This window comes from Muscardinus avellanarius, assembly GCF_963383645.1.
Source record: "Muscardinus avellanarius genome assembly, chromosome: 13".
In the NCBI taxonomy this organism is placed as follows: domain Eukaryota; kingdom Metazoa; phylum Chordata; class Mammalia; order Rodentia; family Gliridae; genus Muscardinus; species Muscardinus avellanarius.
In genome coordinates this window covers 40,430,553-40,444,845 of record NC_137799.1, presented here as the reverse complement: position 1 = coordinate 40,444,845, position 14,293 = coordinate 40,430,553, and the positions used below count along the sequence as shown (strand labels likewise).

Sequence of the window (14,293 nt, the reverse complement as noted above, 5' to 3'; positions counted from 1 at the left end):
CTCAGTCAGGACCCCAAAGCAAGGAGACACAGGCAAGAGGAGAGGGACAACTGAATCTGGAGCCCTAGGTTTAGGGTGGTTAGCCCCTGTGTGTGTGCATGTATGCACGTTCTCTCTCACACACACCTATCACACAAACTTGTGCACATGCACACACACACACATACACACATATAAATTGGCTTTCAAAGATGGGTCAGAGGGTAGGGGAAGTGGGGGAATGGGGAAGGATGGGGGAAGCTGAGTCTTTGGCTAGTGACTCAGTCCCTCTGGGATGACCCCTCTGCCCTCAGCTGAGGGACAGCAGTTCTCCCCCTGTCCCCACATCAGCCTCTTCATCTCCTGAGGTTGGAGCAATATCTGAGAGTGGGGAAGGAGGAGGGGTGGTGCCAATTATCAGGTTTGGGAGGTTACCAAGGCAATCCAATTTGAATAAATTATAAATTAAAAATAAATAAAATAATAAGTGGCCCCTGCCCAGGACAGGGAGGCAACGCTGGCATGAACTTGCCTGGGAACTTGGGACAATCTCAGGGTAGCTCTGGTTCCTCCCTACTACCTAAGCTGGCCTGGGAAACCCAAGGGAGGGGACAGGCACATGGAGTACCCGGAGTAGGATAGGGTGTGGAAGGATCAGAAGCTTTAAACACCCAAATAATCAATTTGGGCATGAGCGTGGCGAGGACTTTAATTGAAGCCTGAAGGGGTTCTCGCCATCTCTCCACTTGTTTCCTCTGTCTAGGATGGAGCAGAATGGGCAGGCTTTTGGCCCACCTTGGTTCAGAGCACTGACATTCAGGGCAAAGGTGAAAAACGTGGATTGTGGGGGACCTCGGTCTCAGCCTGCAGTTCATAGGGGAGCCCTGTGTCCAGCTCCAGGCTCCGGCGGGAAAAAAGCAGGCGGATATCTCCATGCAGGCTTAATCGGCCTGAGCGGGAGCTCCGGAACCTGGGGGAAGACAGTATGATCAAAACACGATTCCAGAGCTAGAAAATCAAGGAGACATCTTAGGCAGGGAAGGGATACCTGGGCCTGCCCCACTGTCCCTGGCTTGCTTCTCACCTGAGGTGCAGCAAGTAGCAGAGGAGGCGGTGGGTGGGGCTAGCATTTCCCTCCTCACCCACAGGCACCAAGAAGAGGCGATGGCGTAGGAAGGTCATGTGGGCAGCAGGCATGTCCGAGAAGTCAAAGGTCACAAGGAACATCTTCACCACAGTCTGGTTGGGGTTAAATAAGGTCTGGGGGCAGGACAGTCATGGTTGGTAGGGCCTAGGGGATGTTTTCTTCTCTCCCATGTCTACTTCCTCAGGGCAAACTTACCACTTGGATGGTGCCCACCTTGGGCACGCTGTAACCCTTCCTCCCCAGGGGGTTCAGGTCCACGACACCCTAGGAAACCCACAGAGCCATCAACTAGAGTGGAGACTAGGAGAACCCTGAACCCTGATTATTATTTTTTATTATTTTTATTTTTTATTTTTGGTACTGGAGATGGAACCCAGGGGCATTCTACCTCCAAGCTATACCTCCAGCCCTATTTTGTATTCTTTATTTTGAAACAGGGTCTCTCACTAAGTTGCAAAGGGCCTCACTAAGTAGCTGAGGCTGTCCGTGAACCACAATCCTCCTGTCTCAGCTTCCCAAATGCTGGGATTACAAGGGTGTGCCACCGCACCTGGCTGAGCCCTGGTTATTAGAATCTATCTAAAATCTCTCACTCTGGACTCCCACTGACTTATACCAGAATTCTCCCCACCTGATCCTGACTCACTCTTAGGTGAGAACCGCTTCACCCAGCCTTTGCTCCTCCCCCTGTCCTAACCCTCCTCCACCTGAGAAGCTAACTTTGGGTTGGAGTCAGGTCATACCAGGAAGGGGGCCGGGGCATTTTGCTCAGAAACATCAAAGAAGGTGACGGTGACAGGCAGCGTGACATGCTGGGGACAGTAGGACCCGCTAGCTCCAATCTCTGCTGTGAAGCCCTCAATGTGGCCAGATGGTGCAAAGCGTCCTCGCAACAATGATTCCTGGTGTCAGAGCGTGGAAAACACGTTATAAGAGAGATGCTTTCTTTTCCTTATCCATCCAACCATATCCCACCACCCCACTCCTGCCAGGACCTCCCAATCACAGTGCCCTCGGGGAGCTACCTCAAAGTTGCCCAGCAGGGTACGGCTGACAGCAGGGGTAGGAACAGGGGAGGCACTGAGGGGGCTCAGCAGGCCTGGCCCCTTCCGGAGGCTTCGAAGGGAACTCCTGGTAGGGGAGGGGACATACAGTGGGTTGGCTTGAGGTATTCTGGAATTCCTGCTTATTATCTTTGGGATCCACCATTTGCCACTACCTAGGTTCCCATCCTGGATTCTCTACTCTCACAGAGGATTACAGACTCCCGCTGCCACTCTCAGGGACAGGGACAGGGTAGAAGGAGAAGCTGGTCACTTACAGCTTCAGGCGACGGGCACCTTTTAGCCTTGGCCCCATGGGACTGCAGTTTGTTGGGTCCTATGAAAACAAAAGATTGAAAAGAGATATTGGGGAAGTCAGGTATACTTGGGGCAGGGGCTCATCACAAGCTCTCAAAGAAGCATCTCCATAGGCCTCCACCATCATCCACATAAATATCTGCTTAGGAGTAGATGAGCTTACCAGAACAGGCTCCTTGGGCCCAGGCAGCAGGTGGCTCCAGAAGGGTGTGGCTTTGGCATCAGAACTGTTGGCAGCAGGAGGGTGGCCCAGGGTACCCCGGCGCCTCCGAGGGGCTGGCCCCTCATCCTCAGAGCTGACATCCAGGGATTCTCCAGCAGGAAGCAGCCTTCGCTTGGTGGGGCAGGGGCCTGGAGGTCCAGGACCAGGGGGTGTGTGCTCGGGACTGTGCCCATTGGCAGTGCCAGGGGGCTCCCTAGGCTGGGGGCTGCCCCCATTGCCCACCCTAGCCACTGGACTCTTACTCCCTATTTGTGCAAGACTGTGCAAATCAGTGTCAAGTGTGTGCAGCTGGCCTGAAGGAGCTGGCCCTGGAGACCCCCCTAGGGATCCCTGTCCCCCTGGATCTGGGGAAGCCCAGTCTCTGGTGTGCAAAGTATTGCAGGAAGCATTTGATGAGGGCCAGGGGGAACTTCGGGCCTCTGAAGTCCAAAGTGAGTTGGCATTACCTCCCTCTTCTACAACACGGAGACCATGATGGGAGAAATGCTGGCTGGCCACACCCAGTCCCAGGCCCAGTCCCTCTGGGGCCAAGAGCCCCACAGTAGATGGTTCTTCAGGGGGTAATCCCTCTCTGACCCCGAGCCCAGGGCCTCTCTTAAGCTCTCGGGGACCCTCAGTGGGTGGAGCCGGCCGCTTCAGAGCCCTGTGAGGCTCAGAGGCACCAGCTGGAGGTGAAAAGATGGATACCTGGTAGACCCCGGGGGATGCTGCCCCCCCTGCTGGGCTGTAACCCATGAGCAGACCACCCTGGAGGGCCCCCTGTCTGACTGGAGGCTGTGAAGGGCCAGCCTCTGGCTCTGAGGATGGAGACGGCTCCGCCTGCACGTGGCGCATGAAGCCCCCCCTTGGGTCAGGGGGGCCCCCCCACACGGCCTTTATGCTGGGCCTGGGTTGGGGGGCCTGGGGACATCTGTGCAAGAGAAGAGAAAAAAAGAAAAGGTGGTCAGGAGAATCGGTGAGTCCTCCCAGCTGAGTTTCAGACCCTTCCCTTGGCCTGCAGAGGTGGCCTTGAGGGGCTCTTGGGAGTGAAAGTCTCCAAATCCCTAGATGGATTAATGGAAATATACAGGCTACTGAAAATTTCTGAGAGGGTGACTTCACTTAGGTACTGGCTTCCCACTCCCCCTTCCTGGCACTTACCCCGATGAAGAGGCCTCAAGCCTAGCTGTGTGTCCCCTCTTCTTGACAGATGCCTTGCTCCCCTAGCTTGCAGTCTGGTCCATGCCTGCTGCACTGGCAAGGTGACTGCCACCATTCCGTGCAGCTCCTGGGCTCAGCTGGACCCTGATGAGAGAACAGACATAAGCCAGGACCTCGGAGCCAGTTGTAAGGCTCCTCCCAGATTGTGGGCTAAAGGAGCATACTCTAGGACATCCTCCTTCCACGTGATGAGCTCTTCAGAAACAGAAGGGGCAGGCTCTGGATCCAGAGCCCAGGAAATAGAGTCGGGCTACCTGAGAAGTCACAGAGAGGCAGGTCTTGGTGCAATGTAACACAGACGTTAAGAAGTGAGTGGAGGTAAGATAATCACTTGTCGGGGCTACCATCTAGTGGACTTCTGCCCTGAATGGGAGTGGGATGAGCTACCCTCAAGAGCCAAGAGACAGTGCCGGCTGGGAGGTAGGCAGAGGAACAATTTAGCTTTCTTACTCAGGGCCATTGAGTTGCACAATTCCTTCCTATATGTCTATCTCCAAAGGGACAAGTGCCACCCAGAGTGCTAAGGGCAGAGGTCCTGCAGATGGTCACACCCCATCACACACTCCTTAGAGGTACAAACCTCAAAGCCATTTCTATAGCCCTGAACTCCCAATTGCCCCAACAATCTGTTTTTAACGTGAGACAACAAATCTAATAAAAAAAAAACAAGTTGTAGGGGAGGAAGGGACACCACCCAAAGACACTTTCCAGAGCCTACCCGCCCCCCAGGTCCTGCAAACTAAAGATAAGGCAGTAGCAGGCAGTCAGCTGGAAGCAACTAGGAATATCTCTCCATACCCCTCCCCCAAGGCTGACACACCTCCAAACTCCCAAACCCAAACCACTGCTTTCCTAGCAGGGCACAAGATGGTTCCTCAGGACCCCATGCTAACTTAAGGAAACTTTCAAGCCAAAGGCCAACTCCCGCCAGGGTGAGCCCTCTTCTTGGGCAGTAGCTTGTGCTGCCTGCCATCCACAATGCTCTTTCCTCTTCAAGGAGAGCCCTTTGTATATCTATCTAAATGCTACTCTTTCTCCTTGGCTAAGCCGAATTCCATCCCCTCTGGAAATTCAGCTCTCAGCCTGTGGATATAACTCAGTGGTAGAGGCCTTGCCCATGTATGGGGCCTTGGGTTTGATCCCCAGTATATCAACACACACACACACACACACACACACACACACACACACACTAGGAAGTCTGCTCTCCACCCCAGGCCGGCCACAATCGCTCTCTTCTGAGACCTCACCTATGGCTATCACTATCTCCTGTAACCCAGTGGCAATTGTGCTCACAGTGGGAGCACCTCCAAACTGACCGCAGGATTCCCCAGGAGAGCTCTGTGCACCACCAATCTGCCCAAGTCCAAGCACAGAGGAAAGCACATAGCAAAAAAAGTAGAAAGCAAGCCTTGGAGATCTGGGCAGCAGTCCTGAAAGTGCAGAGGAAACCCTGAGTGAGAGAAGCAGAGAGATGAGCTGTAGAGGGAGAACCAGCAACGACAGGAGTGGGGGTGGAAGGCAGAGAGAAAGGGAGCACACAGGGACTGAAAAGCTTCCCTACACCAGTTATTCTCATTATTGCATCTGCATTTTCCCATTTCATCAAGTCCTTGTCTGGTTCCTTGTGGTGGGTGGGGTGGCTGGAAAGCACAGAACACCAATAGTCATGTTGTCAGAGGGTAAAACCTGCACTCTGCTCCACCTTTCCATACAGGTTCCCACCAGCCATACAGGTTCAGGAAGGGCCTTTCCTTACACCCCCACTTCCAGGTCATCCAGTTGCCCTCCCTTGCCCTGGGGAAGCCAGGTGATGACATGATTCCCTTCCTGACCCCAGCATGCCTGGCATCTGATTATTACCCCAGAGACCTCTCAGTTCCTGCCCTGTCAATGGGATGCACTAGACTCATTCCCCTGCCACCCAGCAGGTCTGGCTTTAGACCATGGCTTCAAGCTGACTCATGGGGCAGGACTGCAAGTGGGGGGCAGGGCACCATAGGCCAAACCTCACCCTTCATGAAGGAGGTGGGCAGCAGCTGGCATCAAATAGCTGTGCCAGGCTGTGGCTGGCAAGGACTACAGCTCCCAACATGCCAAGGGAGCAAGGCCAGCAAAAACAACAAGTCCCAGGATACCATGAGATCTGTACCCTCAGACACCTGCTAGGCCTGGGTAGTGAGAGAGGGGGGTGCTGGTATAGGTAGAGCTCCCATGCTCATTCTCCCCTTCCTTCCCTTCAATATTAAAGATACTAATTTCTGCTCTGACCAAAGAGGCTGACAGAAAGGACTCCTATTCATGTGCTTTCCACCTTCATCCTGTGCAGAGAGAACTGCTCCTAGCTGCCTCTACATTTTGTCTGCAGAAGCTAGGGTGACTGTTCCCACAGACCACCACCGTAGGTAGGTAGATCAGCCTCTGCTCTCACCAACCCCCTTGGTCACTGGCCTAGAGCTCTCCACTCTCAGAAAAGAGGGATCAGATATCAGCAAACCCTCCAAATTAAGCCCGGCAGACTCACCTCGGCTTCTGGAACTCCTTGTTCTGGAGGATCTCCCACCCCCTCCTTAGCCTCCCAAGTCCTTTCTCACTCCTTTCCTCCCCACAGCCTGGGACAGGCCCCATACCCTACTGTGGCTTCAGGGATTTGCTCTTTCCCCCTAGCACACACTCACCCCGCTCCCAAATTGGCTCCGCTGTGGTGGCTGCTGCTCCGGCCCTTCCGTCCCGTCCCGTCCCGGTCCCTCCCCTCGGATCCCCGGTCCTCCCTGCCACGGGCCCCTAACCCAGACAAAGGGTGGCTCAGCCTGAGCCCTGCTCTGCTAAGCTCTTCTCTGATCAGCTTCGTGTGCAACACTAGCGGGCTCTGGCGCCCGCAGCCCCCCAGTCGCTGCTGCGCCCCTCCCCGCGCCGGTCCCTCCCCGGGGCCGCCCCGGCTCCGCGCCACCGACTCCGCTGCCCCTCTGACTCACAGGCCATTTCCTACCAGCTGATGGGGCCGCCCGCCCCGCCCAGCGCCGCACCACCCCCGCCGCGGCCGCCACGCCCCCCTCAGACCACGCCCCCAGACAGCAACCAGACTCATTGGTCTAGAGGAGGCCAGCCTCCCTGCGACCCCAAGTGTGAGTCACGCCTTCTCCAGGAGGTGTGTGCCTATTGGCCCACGAGGGGGCAGGCCTACCCAAGGTCTCCCCGCCCATCTCCTTAACCCCTTACCAGCCCGGAGTCCAAAGTGACGCTGCCCTGCCATTTAACCCTTTCAAAGGCGTAGGCCTCAGGCTTCTTAAACCTCCTTCCCCACCCTTCCTGTTCAGAGGCCAAATAATAGGAAGTTATGGGGCTTTCTTGGACACAATTCATCCCCAAAGTCAGACTGCTTTCCTCATACCAGACCCTACCCCAAATACCCCCAGTCCCATTCATCTCTCTTCGAATTCCAAACCAGAGCTCCCATGCCATAGGACTGTGGGAGCCCAGGAAGTTTCTTCCTTAATGTCAGAGCAGAGACCTAAAGTAGTACCCTATTTTCATGATGGAAAATAGTATTCTTGCTCTTTCTTACAGCTAAATGATGTTCCTCTGCTTTGTTAGAGTGGTCCCAAAAGCTCCTTTTAATTCCAGGGGCCCGGGCATCATTCCTTCTGTCTCTGAACTCCTATTCTGAGATCAGATTTCCCTGTTCCTTTTGCCAACGCTCTTCACTCATAGTCCCCTTGCTCAAGGAGGCAGATCTCCGTAGGAAGCCGAATGGGAGGGCTTCTGCCCAGAGTGGGGGAAATGAACCCAACTCTTGCAATGGAGCTTGTCCTTGTGACTCATCAGTCCCTCGAAACTCCCCACCCTCCTCCTGAGTCACTGGGCCCCAGGCCCAGCCCAGATTCAGTCAAATCAAGTGGCAGCAGAATCAGCATCCCTAGTCCTTATCCTATTCTTTAAATGACTGAGAGGAAAACTTTTGCAAGGACTGGACATTTAAAGACACTTTTTAGAGGGGCTGTTCTAGAAGCAACAAGAAAATGGATAGTCTTGTCTAACATTGTGTTTGTGTAAGTGATACTGGGGGTTGAACTGAGAGGCATTCTGCCTCTGAGCTGTACACCCAGCTCTATTTTATTTTTTTGTTTTTGAAACAGGGTCTCACTAAGTTGCAGATGGCCTTGCTAAGTAGTTGAGGCTGTCTAGGAACCTGTGATCCTCCTATCTCAGCCGCCCAAGTACTGTATTACAGCTGTGTACCCAGCGTCAAAGATACCTGTTAGGTAGGTTTCTCTAGAGGCAACCTAAGAAAATGGAGAGCCCTGTCTATCTTGCCCTCTGGACTTGTCAGCAGGTCAGACGGTCAGGCTTCTTCTCCCTGCCATCCACAGAGGCAGGAGGCAAATACTGAAGGCAAAAGAAAGGAAGTCCAGTCTTCTATAATTCAGAGGATACATAAGGCCCACAGTCTTTGTTTCTACTTTGCCTCTGATTGAGTCCCCAAAGAAGGCCATCAAGCTGTCTTGTGACAGTAAATAGAAGCTCCCTTTCCTCTACTTCCTCTTTAAGCTCCTGATTTAGAAGACAAGTAAGGAATTGTTCTTCTAGGTTCCCTTCTCTTACTTTAGAGGTTTGAGTGTGTGTGTGTGTGTGTGTGTGTGTGTGTGTGTGTGTGTGTGTGTAAAAGCACCCAGTTCCCAACCAGTGCAGTAGCACACACCTGTAATTCCAACTACTCTGGAGGCTGAAGCAGTAGGATCACAAGTTCAAGACCAACTTTAGCAATTCAGAGAGAACTTGTCTTAAAAAAATAAAAAGTCCCTTGGACTGACTTTCTTACTGGTTCCCTAATGCTAAGGAACAGAATTAAGGAAATTCTCAACAACTTGAACAGTATTGCATGGTTTCAGTGTAAGAGCTATTTGTTTTAGTAAAAGTTTAGTAGACTCTGGTGTGTGGCACACTTGTAATCCCAGTACTTGGGAGGCTGAGACAGGAGGATTGTAGATTCATGGCCAGCTTCAGCAACTTGTGAGGCCCTCTGCAACTTAGTGAGATCATGTTTCAAAATAAGAAATAAAAAAGGGCAGGGAGCATAGCTAGTAGGTAGAATGCCCCTGGGTTCAATTCCCAGTACCACACACAAAAAAATCTTAGTAGAATGACAGAGACAGAGTACTGTAGAAAAGAAATAATCCCTTTGCAACAATACCTTTTTATATCTCCTCCTTCTACCATAGGCCCAGGCTTAGTTACTTACAAAGGTCAGGGGCAGTAATTCAGGGGGAAGGATCAAAGATGTTCTAGGCCTCAGTGTGCCCTGGGAAAGTGGCATGGTACAAGAGGTCTTACATAGCTATCCTAAACTTGTAACTTGGTTTGTTTATTATTAATTATTATTATTATTATTTTGTGGTGCTGGAGATGAAACCCAGGGGCTTTCTACCTCTGGGTTATACTTCCAGACCTATTTTATATTTTTATTTGGAAACTGGGTCTCACTAAGTTGCTGAGAGCTTCACTAAGTAGCTGAGGCTGGCTTTGAACTTGCGTGATCCTCCTGTCTCAGCCTCCCAAGTACTAGGATTACAAGCGTGCGCCACCACAGCTGGCCCTGTTGTTGTTGTTGTTGTTATTAGCAGTTATCACAAGCTGACCTACCCCCCTTTCTTTCACACACACACAATGTTTTTCTTCCTTTATTAGAATGGAAGCTCTATGAGAATAGTAATGTTGTCTGTTTTTTTGTTCATGCTTTTATTCCCAGTGCCTGGCACATAATAGGCACTCAGTAAACTTAGGTGAAGAAAGCCATGCTCCCTTGAGCTGGTGAACAGCAATCAGATCTGGATCTCAATGCCTGCCTGCGCTTTCACTAGAAGACCCAGGAAATCAGTCTGTTTTGTCATAAAATTCCAAATCTGTAAAATCAGGGTTTTGTATAAACAATGACCACTGAGGGCCTCTACAGTTCTGGCCTTATACTTCTAATGGCTGTTGTTCACTCATCCGCTTCAGAGGATGGATTTGGCATCTGAACTGGCTGCCTGCAGAAGCAGAAAGGCCAGCACTCCAGCCTCAGCACCCTTTCTCTTTAGGCCCCACCCACCCACACAAAATGCCCCAGTCCTGAGGAAGCTGGAGCTTTCTGTCCTGGGCCCGCCCCTCTGGCACACTGTCTGGGAAGCAGTGTTGCCATAGCAATCAGCTTCTCTTCAAAAGGCTTCAGCTTGCCCTCCTTTACCCCACCCCACCCCACAGCTTTGTCTGGCCGCAGCAGCCCCTCTTCCCGGCCAGTCTCCGGCTGCTGTGTGAGGAGGCTGGCTTTTCAGCCACACTGTCACACTCATTCAGTCACGGCGTGGAAGGCAGCCCTTTCCCACCCTCTCCTGCCAGCAGAGGCAAAAACAATTCTGGCACTACATCAAGTTCATGCAGGGAACCAGAGGAGCCCCCAAGAGGTTCTAGTCTGAGTTCTGACAGTTTCCAAGCCAGGAGTGTGGGGGGCACTCCCTTTTCCTCTGCTAGCCAGTGGAGGTTCCAGCCTCACACCTTTCCCACGTTCATTTCACAAGAGTGACTCACCTCTCAAAACATACATCATAGACCCTCAATGCCCCTCACTCACCACTTCCCAGAGAAGCCGGGCTTTTCTGAGGGCCCTAGGATTCCCCACCCAGTGGGAGGGACAAGGATGGAGAAAATCAGTTTCTGGCAGGTGGAAAAGTGTGGCTACCAGCCACTTGGGAGTCAGCTGGGAGTGACCTTGGTGGTAGTAGTGGGGTGAGATCTGAGCCTTGCTGCTGGCTACCAGGGTCTCTGGTCATTGAGGACAAAGTCCCAGGCAGGACAGAGATTCGGGCAAGGACCAGGCCAACCCTCAGGGTGAGGAAGGAAGTGGGAAATGAGCACACCCAGAGCATAGGGCAGGGCAAAGTGGGGGAGGGGGGAGACCGAGGCTTCTGGGAGGAACAGGAACTAGGGTGAGGGGTTGACAGGAACCCCGTGGGGGAAGGGTCTCCAGAGACATCAGTCAGGGGAAGAAATCCCTGTCCCAGCCCCAAAGACCCAAAGTAGGCTGCGGAGACAGTCACACAAGCCCTGGGGGCAAGCTGGCCGAGCTCCTCCTAGCGCCCAGGCCAGAAGGTGGAGTTGAGCAGCCAGCAGTGCTGCAGACTAGTGTCTTGGACCCCGCTAATTCCATCACCCTCACTCCCAGAACACAGAACACAGAGCGTTCCTGGGTCCCTACGATGCCCTAAACTTGTTTTCTCAAAGTACTGGGGGTTCTCCCCCCATCAACCAGAGCCTCCAACCGTTCCCCTCACAGCGCCCACAGACCCATCCTCTTTTCTTCAACACAGCCCCTCCGCCCCGCCAACACCCTGGACCGCCGACCCTTCTCCATCACCAGCCCCTCTCCCCCAGAGCGTTTCCAAATCCCCTCCCCCTCAGGCTTCGCCTCCAACCCTCCACACCAGACAGCGCCCCCGCCCCTAAGAGTGTGCCTCCCACCTCCACAAAGCGCGCCCGCCCTTCCCCCACAAGGACCCTGGAGAGGTCTTTGCCCTAACTGCTCCCCCAACTTCGTGTCCATCCCCCACAGCAATCTGCAATTCTCTTCATCCCTAACGGTGCTCCCCACCTCCTGTGTGCTCAAGCGTACCCTCATCCTCATCCCATTTTACACGCGTACCCCGCACCACACCTGCAGTTCCGTGGTCGCGTTGCACTTAAGGAGATAGTGGTTTGGGGCAGTTACTGAGCAGCCCAAGCTGCAGCCTCGGTCTGCAAACCTCGCCCCTTGGCCCCGCCCCCGCCCCCTGCCTCCCGCAACACCCCGGCCCACCCTCTGTTGTCCCAGCTCCCACCTCCCCGGAGTTGGTACCCTTTCCTCGTTTTTTTTAATCCTTCAGGCTCCACCTCTGTAGTCCAGGCCCCGCCCCTAGGTGGCCCCGCCCCTCTCGTCTTTGCATTTCCCCAGGATTCTCCGCTTTCCCCAGGTCCCACCCCTCTTCCCCGCCCCCTTTTGGTCCCTCCGCCTTTCACCAGGGCCCGCCCCCTGGGTTTCCAGGCTGGCAGAATCCCCGCCAGCCCCCTTCCACCCCAAGCCCCCTCCCATCTCCGAGGTTTCCTCCCCGCCCTTCTCTCTACTCTCACCCAGGCGCTCACGCTCCAGCCCCGACCCGCTGGTTCTGATTGGCGGTGGCAGCCCCAATGGGTGACGGAGGAGACAAAGTGATGGCTGTAGGTCGCTTGAGGTCCCACCCCGGCCACGTGCGGCTTCTGTGATGACAGGTCTAGATGGGCGGGGCTTCGGTCCGCCGGCTGCATGCCCAAAGCTGACACTATCTGGACAGGGTTGGAGAGCAGCAATCACTGCCAAAACGCAAGCCTCGAGGACTGCTAGCCCTGCCGGGACTCTCGAAAGCTTTCTTGCTGGCTTGACCTGCTTGCGAAACTTGAGCCTCTTTGTAGGGACGTCTGGGTTAGCAAGTGCATTTGCTGTAATGGGAGAGGTCAATGGGATTTGCATAGTACTGCAAGGAATCTTAAGGTCTGTAAAATTAGGGGAATATGGGCGGTGAGGTTTCAAGCTTGTGAGTTTGAGCGGTTTCTGAAGTCTACGCTGTGAGAGCGGGTCTGAATTTCGGAATGGGTAGATGAGGGTGAGATTTGTACCTGTTGATGTGTGTCAGCGAGGAGATCTGTAGATTTCACGAGTCTCAGTATTGATATGAAGTTAACATGACCTGCGATATTTGGAGAAGAGGTTCTTTTCCTTGTACAGGTGTCGAATGAACTGTGAACTGTGTGAATTACAGATGCGTCCTCTACAATCTTCCACTGAGATACAGCAGAGGAGGGCGGTGCTTCCAGACACCGCTAGATGGCAGCACAGGACACTTACAGAATTAAGGCAGCTTCTACAAGTCTTTTTCTTTTTTTTAAAGGTGTGGAATCCGGGTTGCTCTTCTATTGAGTTACATTCCCAGCTCCTTCTGCTTTGTTTGTTTGTTTGTTTGTTTGTTTGTTTGTTAGCTTATTTATTTATTTGGTACTGGGCATTCTACCTCCCAATTACACACGGCCTTTTTTTTTTTGTATTGAGGATTGAACCCAATGGCATTCTACCTCTGAGCTATGCCCTCAGCCCTTTTTATTTTTTATTTTATTTATTTTGTGGGGGGTCCTGAGGATTGAATCCAAGGGCTTTTATGGGGGGGGTGCTGGGGATTAGATCCAGGTACATTCTACCTCTGACCTACACGCCAGCCCTAATTTTTATTCTTTGTTTTTAAACAGGATCTCACTAAATTGCGAAGGACCTCACTAAGAAGCTGAGGTTAACCATGAAAACCTGCTGTCTTCTTGTCCTAGCTTCCCAAATACTGAGATTACAAGCATGCACCACCACGAGGGAACCTAAGGGCATTCTACCTCTGAGCTCTACCCCCCCAATCCAATTTTATTTGGAAACAGGGTTTCAGTAAGTTGTCAAGAGCCTGGCTAAGCCAATGCTGGCTTCAAAACTTCAATTCTCCCGTTTTGGCCTTCCAAGTACTGGGATAACCGGGTAAGCCACCACGCCCGGTTTATTTTTTATTTTATTTATTTATTTTGGCACTGGGGATTGAACCCAGAGGCATTCTACCTCCAAGGTACACTCTCAACTCGATTTTATTTCTTATTTGGAAACAGGGTCTCACTAGGTTGCTGAGAGCCTAGTTAAATTTGCTTTGAACCTGCAATCCTCTTGTCTCAGTCTCCCAAGTACTGGGATTATAGGCCTGAGCCACCACATCTGGCCCTTTTTAGTTTTTGTTGGAAACAGGATCTCTCTAGGTTGCTAGGTTGCTGAGAGTCTCACTATGTTGCTGAGGCTGTCCTTAAACCACATTTTTCCCCCCAGATTTCCTTAGTTTTTACCTTACGATCTTTTTCTATTCCAGGATCCTACTCAGGCTAGCACATTACACAAATCATCATATCTTCCTGGGCTCCTATTGGCTGTTACAGTCTTTTGGACTTCCTCGTTTCTGATGTGTCTGGCAGTTTCAATGAGTACTGGTTAAATGTTTTGTAGAATGTCCAACTGGTATTTGTCTGGTGTTTTTCTCCTGATTAGACTGAGGTTATGGGTTTTCGGAAGAACCACAGTGATAAAAGTGCAGGTGTCAGTGGGCATGGTGGTGCACGCTTGTAATCCCAGCATTTGGGAGGCTGAGACAGGAGGTTCGTAGTTCGCAGACAGCCTCAGCTATTTAGTGAAGCCCTTTGCTATTCAGTGAGGCCCATTTCAAAATATGGAATAAAAAAAAATAGGGTTGAAGCTGGGCATGGTGGCACACACTTGTAATTCCCGCGCTTGGGAGGCTGAGACAAGAGGATCATGCAGGTTCG

The 14,293-nt window shown here is 52.5% G+C and overlaps 1 protein-coding gene across 1 annotated transcript; it reads right to left on the bottom strand.

Annotated features, from left to right (window-relative positions):
* Positions 1-795: 795 nt before the first annotated feature.
* ATOSB (atos homolog B) lies at positions 796-3,544 on the bottom strand (the record flags this gene model as incomplete). Its single annotated transcript, XM_080709328.1, has 7 exons — positions 796-949; positions 1,064-1,239; positions 1,322-1,390; positions 1,870-2,028; positions 2,152-2,257; positions 2,448-2,506; positions 2,651-3,544. The coding sequence occupies 7 exons, from the start codon at positions 3,542-3,544 to the stop codon at positions 796-798; spliced, it is 1,617 nt and encodes a 538-aa protein (XP_080565454.1).
* Positions 3,545-14,293: the final 10,749 nt, after the last annotated feature.